Below are 18,577 nucleotides of genomic sequence, written 5' to 3' on the forward strand. Positions count from 1 at the left end.
TCCCCAGATTCAACACACAACGTGGCACAAGTGGCCTTGGTGTCTGGTTCTATCTTTTACCAACTTAAGTTGATTCACTGGCTGCAACTCTATGTTCCTCTATTACCCATTCTCTGGTCACAAGCAGACCAGAGTTTGGAAAACTTACTTTTTGGATTTAGAGTCCCAGATTCCATGCCATCAGCACTAGCAGTAATTGTATTCCAACCAAACAATGCTTTTCCATGTTCTGATACAGATTAGACTATTATAATGCACTCTGCTTTTTTAAAAGGTTCAAAAATGTCAACTCATGCAGAATTCAGTCTCTAATGGGGGCTAAGTACAAAGGACATATAATGCCTATATTGGACCAATTGTGTTGCTTGCATAGTTATCTTTAGTCCCAATTTAAAGTGCTACTAGTGACCTTTTAATACCTAAACACTTTTTTAATGTAGTTATTTAAAACTGAGTAGCAGAAACCCCACACCACTGGCAATCTGATGAATGAAATTATGGACATCTAGCAAAAGTTGAAGGGTTAGGGCAAACAGATTTGGAGTTATTAGAAACGAAAGTTCAAAAGAACCATTCTAAATTATGTTTGTATACATATGTGTTTCTGAATGTCACTGACTTATTGTGTAAAATTGGAGTGTGAGAACTTGCACCATCTCCTGGTTTATAGCGTATAGTGTAAAGGGCTCTTGTTTAGATATCTCCTTTTTAATTCATTTATTGTTCTAGAAAGGACTGGGTATGGTCTAATAATTTGTCTTATGTATTTACAGAAATTTTTTAACACTGCAGCAGAGTCCCGTGACCAAACAGTGGCAAGAGAAACCACTATGTCTAGGCAACAGTGGTTCTTGCAGAGGTTCCTTTTCAGGACATATTTTGGGTTTTGGTGAAGATGAATTAGGTAAGATGATAACAACAATTTAAATATATTTGTATACTGAAATACTCAAAGAGGAGCAGAGAAGGGGATGGGATGGGAAACCGGGAAGAGGAACAGCTGGTGTTGCATGGATTTCTGGAAAGACAGAGGGAGTAGTTTGAAAAAAGGGGGGGGGGGGCAAGAGAGAGCTGCTGCTATAGGAGCAGCTGCCGGAACCATTTCCCACTGCCCTTGCAGCGTAGCTTCAAACAAACCCATCAAGACCTGCTACAAGGGCAGATTGTAGGAGCTGTGGTGGCTTCTCCTACAGTAGTGGCCTTGGTAGATCTGGATTCCCCTCCACTTGTCCTGCTCTTGCCCTCTTCCCCAGCCATTCACCACCTAATCTTTCTTTTCCCCCCCCCACCCCAACACTCTCCCATCCTATCCCCTTCCCCCTCCCACCCAAGTGAGTGAGTGAGCAAGTGATCGACTGAGGAAACTTTAAATGCCATGGCCTAAACTGAATGAGTTCATATTTGAAAGGGAGGGGGAAGTGTGACATCAATAGATCAAACTAGGGTAGGACAAAGGCACTGGAGCTAGGTTGCAGCCCTCATGTGGGTTGTATCCTCATGTAAATTCAGCCCATGTAAGCAAATTCATCAATATACACTGTGCAAATAGTAGTTATAAATTTCCTAGTTGGTTATATTTGAAGTATTTGTTGATTAGCTCATTGTTGTGATTTTTTTTATTTACTTTGAAATATAAGTACTTTAGTGAACACCATTATTAATTTATCGTATTTGCTTGCTCAACAGGTGAGGTTTACATCTTATCTAGTACTAAAAGCATGACACAATCGCACAGCGGAAAACTGTATAAAATTGTTGACCCAAAAAGGTAAGAAATTATTTATTAAAAATAAGACAAAAGTCATTGATGAATATCATTTTGATTTCCAGATACATCAACAGAGAGGATAATCTAAGTTCTGGTCTTTGGCAACTTGTTTAGAAACAGATGTTATTGTAATCAATAGAACCTGTTTCCAAGTAAATATTAGAATCAGTGCATTGGGATGTAAGTCTGGTTTCAATCTTGCTATCAAATGATCACATTCTACATTTGTGTGTATAAAAATATGGATATTGAGTACATGGATAAAACCATGAACTTGGATGTTATTAATTCACAATTGAACATGAAAAATATGTGAAGATTCATACAATGGTTTAATTATCCTACTTTATGATTCAGAAGGGTTAAGGAGAAAGAGCACTAGTACTATACTTTCAAGACAAGAAATCTGTCTGTAAAACCATGAGCTAAGTACAATGAGCAAAAAAAAATGTAATTTGAAATGTCCGAGAGGTGAAAAAAACATATTATTATGCAATGGGTCCACAATATTTATTACATAAACAGAAGTTCATATGCAGCCAGTCCAGCTAGATTTCTATGGAAATTCTGCAATTCTTGAAGGGCATTTTCAGATGCTGAAAAAGATGGGTTCCATAATTACTATATAATCTGAAATTTATATGCAATCCACTAAGTTTTTATTGGAAATTCTGTAAGGTTGTATTCGGATACTGGAAAAGATAGGCTAAGGTAGAAAGTTTATTGCAGATCCTATAACCAAGGGAAATCTAATAAATAACAATTAAATAGGGATGGATGTAAATCATAAGCACGTTTGGTATGTTGCACTTGGCCGCTTTATATTGCATGACTATAGTTTGCATGCTATTACTGAGTCTTCATAAAACCCGGTTTTAACAATCTAAGTAGTACAAAGAACATATTAATCATGCATCTTTATTGAGAAGGAAAGAGATATTATGGAGAATTAGCAGATAGAGTAGATGGTATGTTCTGGATATTTAACTGTTGATATGTGCAACAATTAACAAAAGTACAGAGGACTCATTTTTAATAGAGGAGGGCCTATGTATTTCAGAATTCCAAATGAGTTAACAATACAGTTATGTTATAGGAAAGTTCGAATGCTTAGACATAGATTTGCCACAGAACTGCAGTTCTATTAACTAGGAAGCAGATGTTACCGCAGTCAATCATGTGTATTATATTTGTTTTATTTATGATTTCTAGTGGAAAGTATTTTTACAAAACAAATATTACTGACTTCATTTGAATTGTTTAGTCTATTGGTGTGTGGATTTAGGTGAATTTTACACCTTTAATCCACTATTAGTATCTAATTACAAGGGGGTTGCTTTGTTTGACCTTGGCTTTGTGCTCTTGTTGCCTCGGCGATTAGGGTGGTCTCACAGTGACATACCTGAAAGGCCAGACCTCCCAATGCAGAGTCCCTGGTTAGCTATTTATTGTGTGGCGGAGGATAATATATCTGACTAGAATAAGACAAGAGGGTAAATACACTGTGTTAATGACAGCAAGTACTCTGGATTAAATTTGAAATTAACTGATAAAATGGAATAGTTATCAGGATTTTACAAGGTTTCTATTTCTGATGTTTTTACATGTGTGCAACATTAAACAGTACAGATTTAATACAACTTTCAAGTGATTCAGCTGATCTGCAAAATATGGCTATCTATGCTACAACATCAAATGTACAATACTCAAAACTACTGTACATTTGGAAATGTAGGAGTATATCAATACAGGGATTCCCTGAGTTACAAACGTCCGACTTACAAATGACTCATACTTAAGAATGGGGCTGAGATAACAGGAAGTGAGAGAAATCTACACCTTGGAAGGGAAATTCACTCCTGAAAGAATTATCATAGGGAAAAGGTGTCTCCACTGAAGATTTAAATAGGACAGTTCCAGACAGCCCTGTAATTCAGGAGAAATCGCATTTAAAAATGTGATTCCACCCTTGTTGTAGTAGTCCACACGTGCCTCAGAAAGCACAAGTGTCCAGATTCCCTACTGGAACCTTCTGCAAGGACAGGGAGACAGCCCCCTCCCCCTCCCAAAACCCCTTTAAAAATGCGGGGGGGGGGGGGGGGTAAAATAACTTACCCAGCCTCCATGAAACTGCTGCCAACCCTCTGCTGGCATGTAGGAATGCTGCTCCAGGAGAAGGGGAGCCAGGAGCAATTTTCCTTTTCCCCTCCCCTTCTCCTGGCATGCTATTCCTACATTCCAGCAGAGGGCCGGCAGTTTCATGGCAGCTGGGTAAGTTATTTTGCTTTCCCCCATTTTTAAGGGGTTTTGGGGAGTGGGTTAGAGCTCTCTTGAATTTTTCAGCCTGATTCAGCCTGGAAAACACGATGTGCATTCTGGGACTTCTGGCGGGACAGTCCAGACTCCTCCCACAGCGGAAAAGACACAAGTTTTTCAAGAAGATCTGCTTCTTTCCTGCTAACAAATAATCTCAGCACAGGGTTTTCATGCTTTGTGCTGAATGCAGTTGCTTTTATGTGGGGCATCATTTGGATGCCCCACTTGAAGAAGCGGGAGGGTGCATATTTTAGGGCCTGTCTGGATGGCCCCCTTGTTTCCACAACAAACTAAGTTTTTCAAAATCCAATTATCACAGGGAGAGAAAGTGAGGTGAAATGATCTGAACAGGGGCACAGAGAGCAAAACAAAGAATAAAGAGTTGTTAACCCTTCTCTGTGCTATCCAAAGCTTGTGTGTGTGTGTGTGCGCGCGCGCACGTGTATGTTACACTTAAAATGTACCTGTTCTGACTTACATAAAAATTCAACTTAAGAATAAACTTACAGAACCTTTTTTGTTCATAACTTGGGAATAAGCTGTATTTGTTCAGAGTCTTTCATTGCTTGTGTGCAGTAGTGACACAACTTTCAAGTGATTCATACATGCCACTTTATCTGGACAATTCTGTTTATATGAACATGTGCAAAAGGAAGCCTGTGTGTATACAGTTAAATTTAAAGGAAGAATTGTCCTGAAATGAGAACGTGTTTCTCTTCTCCAATTCAAATTTGTTTTTGTAATATAATCCAGCTTTTGGGGGATTTTCTTTTGGGAGGGATGAGTGCCAGGAGAGTGCTATATACGATGTAAATAGCACTCTTGGGACATCATAGTACAAAGTTTGCATTCCAGCCCTTTTTCTTGTACATGACGCCTTAAAGTTGAATCTTCCCCAAACCAGTGGCCTTTGTAATGTGTTAGACAACATTCCCATAATTCCCAACCAGCGCAAGCAATGATCATGCCACTGTCATTGATGAGATTTGCAATCAAACAAAGCTGGAAGGTGTAGGTTGACAGAGAGTTGACTCAGGTCATGTATTAATATTGAATGACATTATATCATCATGACGTGATGCAACAAATAACTTTCTCGAGGCAATGATTCCTGATTATGCATTTCACCTTCTTTCTAATGCTGTTCTTAATTGAGATGTGTTGTGTGGGTCATCTTTGCCAAAATCATCTTCATGTGCTTGGTTGAATTTAAATAACACTATGAAGCTAGGTAAGAAATAGATGCCATCAAAGAACCAGGGACTGGAGCACATGAACCCAGTTGAATTAAAACTGTGCCTAGTCCTCTGAGGCAGAATGAATGCTTCAATATGGTTCACCTTTTAAAAGCAATATCTGATTAGATCATTTGCTTATCCAAATGCAGTGAGGTTCCCCACATAAAAAAATCTTTGAATCCTCAAAGCCAAGTATTTTAACTTTATAGCAACAACTGTGGAGGGTTGCCATTTAATCTTTTTTTAAAAAAAGGCTCACATATCTCAATCTGTACACAATACTAACCCTTGCTCCTCCCAACCATAGCTATTAAGAACCTCTCTGCATACTTCACTTTATAAAGGAGGGGAAATACCTATCCCATTTATGTTTTGCCTGTTTTCTGGTACGGGCAAAGAGGGCTGCCTTCTCTGCTGCTATAAAGAATGCAATACATAATTGAGCAGCTTAGCCCTGTAAGCTCGTTCTTTCCTGATTCATCCGTCAAACTGCTATGCAAGTGGCCCCCTAAATTGATAAATTCCCACAGTGCCTGTTGACCCAGCTGCCAAGGCCGCATACAGCAGGTGTTGTTTTCATGACCACCCTGACAGTAATACAAACTGTTTAGCGGTTGCATTGACCTCACAGCTATTAACACTGATACAGGCTCCGCTGGGGACTAGTTTTCAAATATGACAGAATTTCTTAAAGACTAGAGGTCATGAGCAAGTATACCATATAAGAATAAATTTGATATGCTGCTGAGTTTAAAAATCTGAAAGCAAGGGAGATTCTTTTTCTTCCTCCCTACATCACTCCCCTGTTGTAAATCAAGTAATGAGCACTTGGCGGGCCTCCCAGGACTGAAGCAAATGCATTGAAAAACCATACCTGAAATGTTGCTGTATTTATCCCAAGAAAAGTAGTCACTTATCATCATATATTGTATGTGTAGTTTGCAATTTGGCCCAAGGAGAGGGAAAAAAACAGAAAACGTTTCTGTTAGTATACTTCGAGGGCAAAAAACATTGTATTTCATCTCTGTTCCTTCCTCTACCACCCCAGCCCAGCTGAACAAAGATGACTTCATGGGTTTATCTTTCTGCTCATATGATGGTATAATTGTTGTAACTATTGTTGCTTGAAAAGTGAGTCTTTGTGCTTGTGTCTGTGGATTTTTGTCAGTCTTTGAAAAGTTACTTCTAGGCAGAATTATAGCATGCTGAAACCATGTATAATTTTTAATTTAGTATTTGCTAAATAATAAATTTAAAATGTTTACACGCACACACAGGGTAGAGTCTCACTTGTCTAACCTTCACACATCCAACATTCTGTATTATCCAACACAGTCTGCCTCCCACCCAGATCCACAGCTGTTTCAATACATTGAGATGTTTTGGTGCTAAATTCATAAATACAGTAATTAGTACATAACGTTACCGTGTATTGAGCTGCTTTTTCTGTCAATTTGTTGTAAAACATGATGTTTTGGTACTTAATTTGTAAAACCATAACATAATTTGACGTTTAATAGGCTTTCCCTTAATCCCTCCTTATTATCCAATATTTTCGCTTATCCAATAAGCGAGACTCTACTGTGTGTGTATGTGTGTGCGTGTATACACATACACACAGGATATATATATATCTTGTCTTTCTCCTAACATGAGATGCAGAAGCAGCAGTGGTGGGATGCCACTCTGGGTTCCAGGCCAGCTACTCAGGGCACATCCAGACAGCCCCTTTAACACGGGAGTTCCCACAATTAAAAGGGGGATGTCCAGATGACGTCCCAGAGAAACCCTGGTTTGTCCCAAATTTAATTGTTAGTGGGTTTATTCCATGCCTTCTTGGAAGGCGCGGGATAAACCCACTACTTCCACTGTCTGGACTGCTCCCTCAAAATTTCTGGACTTATGAGGGGGCAGTCCAGACAGTAGTCCTGTGTTTTCCAGACTGATTCAGTCAGGAAAATGGCAAGGGCACCAACCTCCTCCCCACCCTACCCCCACCCCACAAAACCCTAAAAAATAAAAAAGGAAACTCACCGGGAGCCATTTGGCTTCTTCTCCTACCTGATGGAACATACCAATGACTCCCAAAATAAAGAGGGGTCCCAAATCACTCCTGGCTCCCCCCTCTATTTTTGGACATCATTGATATGTTCCCTCGGGTAGGAAAAGAAGGCAAATGGCTTCTGGTTAGTTTCCTTTTTTATTGTTAAGGTTTTTGGTTTTTTGTTGGGGGGGGGTGGGGTGGCCACATGTCACCTTGAGAGTATTTGGGATGGCATGTGGACAGCCAAAGGGGGAAGCCCGTTTTTCCCCTGCCTGTGTGAATTTAAACCCCTTTGGAGTGGGTTTCTTAAACCTGCTCCGAAGTGGGTTTAATGCATGTGTGGAATTTCCCTCAGTTCTTAAAGGCATGTCATTATGTCATTCTTCTTAAAAGTGAATGTTTTAAGCCTACTTTGGTAGGGCCTAAAACTTAACTAAAGTGGGAGGATTGTTCCCTCTGATGCTAGATAGCTTCCCAGGAGTCACTTAATATTTCAGTGCACACTAATTTTTATGAAAACGCAATGGTGTTTTTCATCTTCATATGACATCATTCATTATAACAAAAACATAGAGTTCAAGTTGGCATTTATGGGGGAATGGACAAGTTGAAGGAAAACTTTTTTAAAACCCTAATGAAGTATGCTGATGAAGTTGTTGCTTGCGTCTTCCTTGAAAATATTGCTGCTGGGTGCTGAATCCTATTCTGTTCTAAAATGTAGATATTTCTGTAAAATACATTTTTCCACACTTGATTTTTTCAACAAAAAAAAAGCCTTTGGGATTTTTTGGAGGAAAAAGGTTATTTCAGCCAACATGTAAATAGTTTCTCTTTGACCCTGACTTTGAAATAAATAGGTTGTCTGTTTATTTTTCTACAGACCTTTAGTCCCAGAAGAATGCAAAAGAACAGCTCTTCCTGCACAGATATTGACATCTGAATGCTCAAGGCATTGTCGAAATGGGCACTGCACTCCCACTGGAAAATGCTGCTGCAATCAAGGTTGGGAAGGCGAGTTCTGCAGAACTGGTTAGTACTCATTTCACTGTAATCTCTGAACGCATTTTGGGACTATATTTTTTAAATATATTGGCGCTTTTAGAAAATAAATAGTGGATACATAAAAAATGTAGAGGGAGAAACTAGGAGGTTCAGACTCAGTTTATGAATTCATAATTTAATTTTTGATTTTACATCAATATATTAGATTAATAGTGTAGAAGAATTCTACATATTGCTCATATCCAGGGTGTATAGGATTCTTTGGCCATATCTGGAGATTATTATTGTCATTCTACAGAAATTTTCCATTATTCAGATGCTCCTCTCAGCAGAACCTTTCAGCTAATTACTTAGTAAACGTAAGGATGCTAAGCCACACAAACAAACCTGCTGTTTTGGGGAAATGTGAGAGGTACAAGTGGCTCTCTCAAGGGGAATATTCGGTTATCAAGGCGGAAGCTGAACAGCAACCAGTTCTCATAGCTACCCACTCAGAGTCTCTCACAGAGAGAAAAAAGCTTAGAGTTCTTTGTAAAATATACAAAAGTAGCTTTATTTACAAATACAGATGCAACTTCTTGAGAATAAAAGAAAGAATGCATATGACATGGCATCAGACGAAAGATTTTGTATAATACCATGGGGAAAACATTCTGCAAAATGTATGTGCTAATGGAGGAGAAAGAGGGAGGAAAGCAAAATGTCTATAGGTTTGGATGATACAGGAAGAGGGAGGGTGTGGAAAAATCAAAGAAACCAGAAATCACCATAAACACAGTATATTTGCTGTCTTTGGAATAACATGCCAACTAGCAATTAGTGAGTATGGGCATGCTAAGGTTGCTGCATCTAATACTGGTTGCCAGAAGATCAAGACAAGATAGGAAAATGATACAGTTGATACAAAGAGAAGGGGATGTGGCTAGAAAATCACTAAATCCTGTGGCAGCCTTGAAAAAACATCTCCCTCTTACAGTATGAATGCCTAGAAAGCCTGAAGACAATTTCTGAGTATTCAGAAATAATTATACAAGGTAGAGATGATTTGCTCCAGGGTCCTAGATCCCTACTTTGGAATATCTGGGGTGCTCCATAATGCTCCTTTCCAGTAAATCCTGATCCTTCTTTGAACAAAATAAAATGTACTTTTGGAATTTCTTTATACATTTCCTTACTATTTTTAAATATCTTGTAAGAACTGATTATAGTGCTCAGAAAGCTCAAGAAACCAGAGGAAAATTGTAAAGCATATGGAGGATGAATTCTATTCAGTAGACAAAAGCTATATTGAATTATATTTTTTTCCAAACGACAACATAGTTCTATTATTTTTAATCCAATTTTAAAGTAAATAATCATTCCCTAAAGGCACCAGGTCCCATCTGATGTTTGAAGCTAAACAGATTATTACTCAAATAGGAAGCTTCTAACAAATAGGTCAGCAGTTCAGCAGCACAAGGTTTTAACCCATTGCACCATCATGATCATAGAGTTGGAAAAGACCACAAAGATAATCCAATCCAGTCCATGATGATAGCGAAGTGGCATCTGTTTTCTTAAAAGTGACTTATTTTCTAATCCCAAGCAGCATTTAAATTTAGTTATTTGTTGTTCTTGTTTGCTTTTTGTAACAGCAAAATGTGATCCAACCTGTCGACATGGAGGTGTCTGCATACGACCAAACAAGTGCTTGTGTAAAAAAGGCTATCTTGGTGTTCAGTGTGAACAAGTGGATAGAAACATCCGAAGAGTGACAAGGGCAGGTATTCTTGATCAGATCATAGACATGACATCCTATCTGCTGGATCTAACCAGCTATATTGTATAGTTTCTGGGACTGTTTGGATACTACATTTTCAATGGGCATTTATTTTTGAATCTTTACTTTTTTCCTGTTTTTTTTTAAAAAAAGACTGTTATCCTGCTTTACAACTCCAGTGATTCCACTGAACCTGTAGATCTGTCTTTTGCATTTTTAGAGAAGCAGAACTGTATGATTCACGCACAAACATCTGGTTGCATAACTAGTGGAACAATAAAATTATATTTCTTCATGTGAAGTAGTTTACACAGAAACTCCACTGTTAGCCGCAAATAATTTTTTGGTGATGTCCCAATGAACCTTTCGATGACCCGCCAATTTCGTGTCTAAAATTATTTAACTACAGCAATCATCAAAGGAATTTTAAAACTGCTGGACAATATTAAAACTTTGTTTTAAGCCCTGTTAAGGTGCAACAAATGGCAAGTAGGTTCATGTACCCAATGGATATTCACATACAATAAACACACTGCCATTGCTCCCCTTGCATAAAAGGCCATCCTCTGGCCAGTATAAAAGAGCTATTATAGTAAGACCTGTCACTCACTGGAAGCTGCAATGACCAAACTGTTGTAGGAAAATGGCAGTTATGATGTGGAAAATATGGCCATGTGAGTACATCATCCCATTGTGAGACAATATTTCAGAACTCCTACATGCATTTTTATGTAGACCTCAATTCATTGTAAGATTGTAATCTATACCTCTATCAATGTAACAGAATGTTATGCACTTAACTACTTTACCTAGCATAAATGCAAAAAAAAAATCTGTCTGTTGTAGTTTAATTTCTACACTGTTTCAAGCTCTTAATAATTAAATTATATCTGCTTATTTTAAAACCAGTCATTTTGGAAGGTCTACTTTTTAGTGAGTATCTTATTTAACAATGGGCACTGGGTTTGTGTTACCTATTTATATTATTTTATTTTTTTATAATATAGACATACCTAGATGAACAGCTTTGCCATATCCTGTAAAATACGAAAGTTACATTTTTCTACAACTTGATTGGAATAATGAGGAGGGAAAGAGTAAACACACTCCTTAATATGTTCTGTACCTAATACAGACATGTCTCTTTGTGTGAACCTTTGTTCATAATTGATGGAGAAGCAGCATCAACCAACCAAGCAGTCACTGTAAATGTTGATAAGAGTTCTTCCCACTATATCAGGATTGGCCCATTTCTATGCTATTAGAATCTATTACAGAATTCACACTGAATGGAACTTCACTGGATGGGAACTTACTTTAGTTAAAGCATTGACTTTGTAAGAGATTACGTGTACAAATCATAAAAATTATGAATATTGCCAAATATGGTTTAAAATGTAAATGTTTCTTGGAGAGTGAACCGAATACTGTTTTCCTTTTTTGTAAATGTATCAATAAATTTGATGTACATGCTGTATTCAGAATTGTTAAAGTATTAATTAATATTTGAACTATAGCTGCATCTTCAGAATTTAAAATGTTTATTTCTGCAATACTTGTGACCTGGTCTGTGTTCATACTTGCGATATATATCAATTTCTCTTTGTGCTATTGTTTTTACAGAAAAGTCTTCCCACACAGAGAGAAGGGAAGAGCAAGTGTGCCCTTCGTCCCACAGTTCATCAAACACCTGTTCCTTTGCCAATAGTGTGCAATGTTTTAAGCAATGTAGCTTGACACTTTAACCAAACATTCCCAGACCTTCGGCAAAGGGAATGCCTATAAAGTGAATTCTTCAGTCACTGAGTAAGATCACTCAATTTCATAAATTTTAGTACAGCTGTAGGTTGTAAGAAAAAATGAAAAAGACAACCTGTTCTTGTCCAAATGAAGATGTTAGAGAGAGAGCAAAAGGAAACATGGTCTACATTTGGCATCCACCTATGATTACTCTTGGGTTTCAAATGACCTCCTGACAAATGGAAATTGGTTGAGAAATCTTGGTCGAGTGCTTAGTGAACAATGGTCTGCATTAAAAAGTGCATGCATAATTTTGCACAATGTAGATCCAACTGACACTCCATTCAGAAAGGGTTCAGGATTAAATGAGCATGGAGAACCAAATTACCCTCTTGCCCAAGAAAAGGGTGGTCTCTTGCAATCCTACTAGCACCCCATTGGCTAAGCAGTGTGACAAATCTCGCAATGAACCTTGCAATAGTCTGCATCTGTAGGTTAATAGCAGGCTTTTGTCTCCATTGCTTTCTCCCTATAGTCCTGTTACTGAATCGCATCACAAAAAGTTTTACAATTTAAAATAAATGTCCTGGCAACCATTTTTGTACACTGACCTTACCATCTAATCTTCTCCTGTTCAACGTGGGGGTGACATTAACAAAATGTGAACCTCTAGAGAATAAAACAGCTGTCTACATCTGTCAGATAGAGCCATTTTACAGCACATAGTACTGTTCATAGCTTTGGCAAAATAGGAATAAAATTACCGCAACATTTACAAGCAACTCACATGTAGAATTTCAAATAGCTGGTATTCCCTTGCAAGCCTAGGGACTGAAGCAGATGGGAAGGCATTTATTTCCAAGTTAACAAAACTGTGCATGTTTCAAGCAAATGTTTTCAGTCCCTACGTTTTCAAACAATTTAAATAATACACAATTTATTGTGGTAATACGAACCCTACACATTATCTTTCAAAGTTAAAGCTATCAACATGTTGATTCAGCATAAGCAATGCTATGTTGAATTAATGCGACATACCCCTGAGTATTGTTATTTATCATGTCAGAAACCGATTGAGGGTACAGGTATAATGAATTTTAAAAGACATATACACCGTTTATATCTACTCAGGGGTGACTTGCAGCATCCCTGAGTAATAATAATATAACTTTATTCTTGTATGCCGCCACTATCTCCCCGAAGGGACTCGCGGCAGCTTACACAAGGCACAAGATGCCTAAAACAAGACATGACATGAAACACAATATAAAATACAATTGAATAAAACATAAAAACTTGTGAAAACAAAACAAAACTCCATCAGTGGTGCTAGGTAATGCAAACATGGTTGCAAGCAATAGGGCCAGGAAAAGTATAGAGCTGTAAGTATGGAACAAGGGCATGGGCAAAGTGCAAGGCTGCATAACAAATTCATAAATCAACTAGAAACTAGATGTTCTCAAAAGCTTGAACAGCCAGGTCTTCAGGTCCCTATGAAAGGAGGACAGTGTGGGGGCTTGTCTAATCTCCCTGGGGAGGGTGATCCAGAGCCAAGGGACCGCCACCAAGAAGACCCTCTCCCTTGTACCCATCAAATGCACTTGAGACAGTGGTGGGACCGTGAGGAGGGCCTCCTTGGCAGATCTTATGAGCCCCCATACTGTCCTCCTTCATAGAGGGAGATGCAATCACAAAGTTAGGCAGGATCTGAACCGTTGAGATATAAATAGGATTGCACATTTGGTGGACTATACTATATGTATAGTAATACATTTGTAAATTATTTGAGTGCTAATTAAAGTTCAAGGAATGACGAGACCCTAAAAATAAAGTTACAATAAATCATTTATTGCCAGTCAAAATGTGAAGTTGGGAGATCAATTAGTTTATATGGTAAAACAAACCAAAATTGCACAAGAACCAAAAGATATTTGTTCTTGGGTTCAGGTTTTTCTTTGGTCTTCCTCTTCTGGCTTACAGTTTGAATAAGGTTTTTATGAAATCTTGTTATTGTTTCCACAGCACTATATTTTGGAATGGGAAGAGAAGACATCTTTCAGGTTTCCCTACTCTCAAATATACCCCACATAAATGTTTCTATTTATAAACTGAATTGACGGCAATAATTTATACATTGTGTTTTAAGAACGCACATAATAATCACACAACCATCTTCCTCTCTCTTGATAAATATGGTGTTATTAAATAGCTATACAGGCCATTTACCAAACTTTCTAAACATTTTGTGTGTCAGCGTGCTATCAAAAATGCAATGGTCAACTGGAGCAGTCAAAAATACATGAAATGCGTGGAAGCAGGGAGAACCAAGTCATAATGGCTTCTAGAATTAAAGATGGAAGCATTTCCAATGTCAGTATCTCTATTTCCATTAATTTCATTGATTTATGACTGCCCAAACCTAGAGCGAATCCTACCATTAAACTGATGAGACAGCAAATGTGGTCTAGCAGCTCTGAAAAATCTGAATCTGTTCCTCCTAAATCTCAGAGGTAAGTCTTTTCTGTCTCTTGGAAAACATGGAAGTGTGTGTCATACTATCTGACAAAATACCCCTAACTCTCCTGCTCTCTTCAAGTATGGAATAGGAGTCTGAGCCATTGCTATTGTTTCAACTACCAATCCTATATGTGGCATGTGAAATATATTGTCTTTTGTTTCAGGCTACAAAATTACTTTGGCAAGTCCTGTCCAAATCTTAAACAACTAGTATATCTGTCATTATTAAGGGCTGCTCAATCACACAGTATGCAGACCCAATGTTTGTCTGCCTCTGGCAAAGCTGGATGGGAAAAGGCAGGATTGTTTCATAATGGTGGGTTAGTGAATCACAGTCCCTGTGTTGCATCACATTCTGGTAGTCATTCAATTCCCGTCGGGCCTTTTAATACCAGCCTACCCAGTGAAGCAAACATAAAGAAGTATGCATCACCAGAATCCTATTCTGGCCCACTTACAACTGGTTTGTAGAACAGAGCTGGACAAGTAGGGTCTTATGCAACTTTCATCATAATTGGGTATAGCCCCATTCATCTCTGAGGCAAAAGCAATCAGTCCCTCCTCTGACAGCTGAAAGGAGTATAGGGAGGTAGTACTGGGAGTGAAAGTACAGAATAGAAAGACAGGATGAAATTGGATGTCCCCATCCAGATTTTCCTCCAAGGAAAGGCTCTAGAGAATGCATAGAGGTTCCTCTAGAGCAGTGGTTCCCACTCTGTGGCCCGTGGACCACCAGTGGTCTGCAAGAACGAATATATGCTCCGCGGTCTCACCATTACTTCACTGTTGCCTCAAAACCACGTGGCAACCAGAGTGACTGATCTTGCGAAACCTTCTTATAGTGCCGAGGCAATGGAGATATCAGGAGGGGAGAGGCTGACTACCCACAAAAGATTACTACTACCATATCAGCTCTAGATTATTACATATGCTTTTTTTTGGGAGAGCAGGTGGTGACTACTGGATGGCATATGTTCTGTATCAGAAACTAGAGCTGATGTTGTCCATCCAATGCAGTTTTTTGAATCAGCACCCCAAATAACCAAAGTGAATCTAAAGTTGACAAAAAACTGATTCATAACCCTTTTGGTACTAATGTTGAGAATGGCCCCTGGTCAAAGTGGTCCCTGTCCAAGTGTTCCCTGGTCAAAAAAAGATTGGGAACCACAGCTTTAGAGCTGCTATAGAGGTAATTGAATGCCATCATGAAGTAGAATTGTAATGAACTAAAACATGCTAGTATTTCATCAGCATTTGATGAAATGGTATGTGATAAGGAAACAGCAAATACAGTTTCATGTGTTATGAGGTTCAGCCCTTTATCCTTCTAAGCTTAAATCTATTTTTTAAATTCACTATTGAAACTTTAAAAGAAAGTATAGACAAAAAAAGGCATCCTATTATCTGTACAGTCATGTACAATAGGTCCATGTAGTGTGTGAGGGGTCTGAGCAATATGATCTTTGTGTAAAATTTGGGACCCTTTTTCCAGGGAGAAATTTTGCCAATTTCATTTTCCCCCTTACCACTATGCTACCAAAAGTTGATAATACTGTACAAACAGTCAAAATAGTATTTCCCTGCATTTCCCTGGCCTGCAAAGAGAGGAGTAGCTGAAGGGAAGATTCACATGTTGGATTGCAGCTTGTCTGTGCTGAGCTCCCAAAAATAGTTCTTTCCCCATGTGCCATATCTGGTGAGAATCCCAGCCATAAATCTTGCTCTGCCAAGATAAGATTTCTCTCCTTTCTCTTCTGAGAGAAGCACTGCTAGGCATCTCTTACCTCTTCCATGAGAGGAACCCTTTCCTCTGTTGAGAGAAACACACTTGGGCTACCCACCTGATTCAGCACCTATGGAGTGCTTTGGGGAGTTTGGTACAAGCATCCTTGTCCCCGGATGCTCTTGCCTTCATCCATGGAAGGGCTCCTCGCATATAATTGAGACTGTGTAACATGAATTCACATATATATGGCTTATGTAATTGAACGGTTTTAATGAATATCTAAAGAAACAAAGAAAATAAACATGTGTTCACTCCTCAAGTGACAGATTAATTTTGGTTCTAACTCTTCAACCTTCATTCAACAAAATTAGCCTTAATCTCATAATTTGCAGGATTATATTTACAAGAAGTAAAGTTTTTTTTCATTTGAAAGTTTAACTTTTTAAAGCAACATACTATCTTTAAACTCTTTTCAAATCACACATGTGTGCAGAAATCTTCATTCTACACATTGCATGTTGTCATTGCACTGCTACTATATATAGGCATCTTACCATTATACAAAGATGGGAGGGATTTGATTCAACAAAAAATAAAGTGCCATATCCAACGTCTTGCTTTTTGATGCTGCACAATAAAATCTACCTATTGTTAATTAATGTAACTTAACATATTACTTATTTGTATGTTTTCCTGCAACTTTTCATGCATTGTCTATTTTATTATATATTGACAATAAAAAATCTACTTTTTAATCTTTCTAAATATGTCTGCTCTATCCCCTCCCATCCAACAAAATGCATATAACTGTAAATGGAAGGACTGTCTTATGAAATATCAAAAATAGGTAATGAGTTTGAAAAGACTGGTGGGTTTTGCCCATGTTTCTACACAGAGGCTCAAGAGTAAATGAAAATTCCATCTTCTTCATTCTAACTACCCTAAATAGAAAATGTGTAGCATGATTCAAACCTTTGAGAATTCTGTAGTAGTGCTGTCCTATGCAATCTATTTAGTTGCATTAATATGCAGCAAGGTTTCTGTGAACAACAAAGCATACTCCCATAAGCCCTTTTCTATCTCCATTCCCATGCATAGTCTTGATGAATCCCACCCAATTTGTTACTTCATGGAAGGAATGTTCATTGTGATTTGATGTGAAGGTAAACAGTTAATCCCCCTTCACACAATGCTGTTCTTAATCTGGACTAAGAGTGCTTCCAGACATAACTTAAACTCACACCAAAGCAGGTTTAAAAGATCAGCTTCGGTGCAGATTTAATACACAGCTCCCAAAACTAGGTTTTCCCGGGGGAGGGGGGTGTCTAGATGCCATCCTGGTACCTACTAGAATGGTACCCAGCCACCCTGAAGCCCCCCAAAACAAGCTTAAATTTAACAAAAAACTTACTGGGCGGCCATTACAGTCATCCTTCTGTACTCCTGGTGCGTAGAAATGATACACCAAGAGAACAAAAGGACCACCATAACGGTGGCGTGGTAAGTTTTTTTTAAAAAAAATACATTTGTTTTGGGGCTTGGAGGGAAGGGTGGGCACCATCTCTCAACTTTGGACTCCAGGAGCCCAAAAGGTGCGAGATGGCGAATGGGGAGTCAACCACATGTAGTCTCAGGACTACCTGGGGATGAGTCCCCACAGGCCCAATACCCCATTAGATCTGGGCCTTTCAGGAATGCCCGGATCTAATGGGGTATCTAATTAATTTGCTTTTACTAAGGGCGTTGTTTGGACACCTCTGATAAAAGCATGACAGGCCACATATTTTTGGGCCTGTCTGGAAGAGCCCTCTCTCATCATTGTGTTAAAAATTCACCCAACAGGTGGTTTGATCCTCAATCTAAACCAAGTACAAAGATGGACAGGAATTTCATCAACTCTTTCATGCAGGCCTGCTGTAAAATATAAATGCACATCCTGATTCTCATTTGCTGGTGGCCTTCCTAACTGGTCCATACTGCTGATTGCTGTTTTTTAGAATATAGGGTGACAAGATGCTGCATAAAATAGACATCTTGAATAGTAGTATAAATCACATTCAAGCAGTGGTTCTCAACCTGTGGGTCCCCAGATGTTTTGGCCTTCAACTCCCAGAAATCCTAACAGTTGGTAAACTGGCTGGGATTTCAGGGAGTTGTAGGCCAAAACACTTGGGGACCCACAGGTTGAGAACCACTGCTGTAAACAATAGGGCCAAGAAAAGTTCAGAGCTTTAACCATGGGAAAGGGGCATGGGATAAAGTGCAAGGCTGCATAACATTCATAGAGTAACTCGGAAGTAGGCATTCTCAAAAGCTTGTTTGAATAGCAAGAAAGGGCCTTGGGGCCCATCAAAGGGGCCAATTCAAATGCTGCACCTTGGAAATGCTTAGGAAAAATGCAAAAAGCTTTATAAAATAATCAATCCTGGACATACAACACAAGGCAAGCATCTATGTGAACTTCATC

General features: G+C 38.6%; 1 protein-coding gene across 3 annotated transcripts in view; it reads left to right on the forward strand.

Annotated features, from left to right (window-relative positions):
* HHIP (hedgehog interacting protein) overlaps positions 1-16,852 on the forward strand; it is a 97,819-nt gene extending 80,967 nt beyond the window's left edge. The window contains exons 10-14 of one of the 3 annotated variants that reach the window (XM_060778892.2): positions 774-904; positions 1,687-1,768; positions 8,247-8,395; positions 10,003-10,131; positions 11,751-16,852. In XM_060778892.2, coding sequence (XP_060634875.2) covers positions 774-904; positions 1,687-1,768; positions 8,247-8,395; positions 10,003-10,131; positions 11,751-11,872 — 613 coding nt within the window. In that variant the 3' untranslated portion in view covers positions 11,873-16,852. Of the gene's footprint in view, positions 1-773; positions 905-1,686; positions 1,769-8,246; positions 8,396-10,002; positions 11,681-11,750 lie in introns of those variants that run through there. The other 2 variants (XM_060778893.2, XM_060778894.2) reach the window with 2 other exon arrangements.
* Positions 16,853-18,577: the final 1,725 nt, after the last annotated feature.

The sequence above is a fragment of the Anolis sagrei genome, chromosome 5 (genome assembly GCF_037176765.1).
Source record: "Anolis sagrei isolate rAnoSag1 chromosome 5, rAnoSag1.mat, whole genome shotgun sequence".
NCBI lineage: Eukaryota > Metazoa > Chordata > Lepidosauria > Squamata > Dactyloidae > Anolis > Anolis sagrei.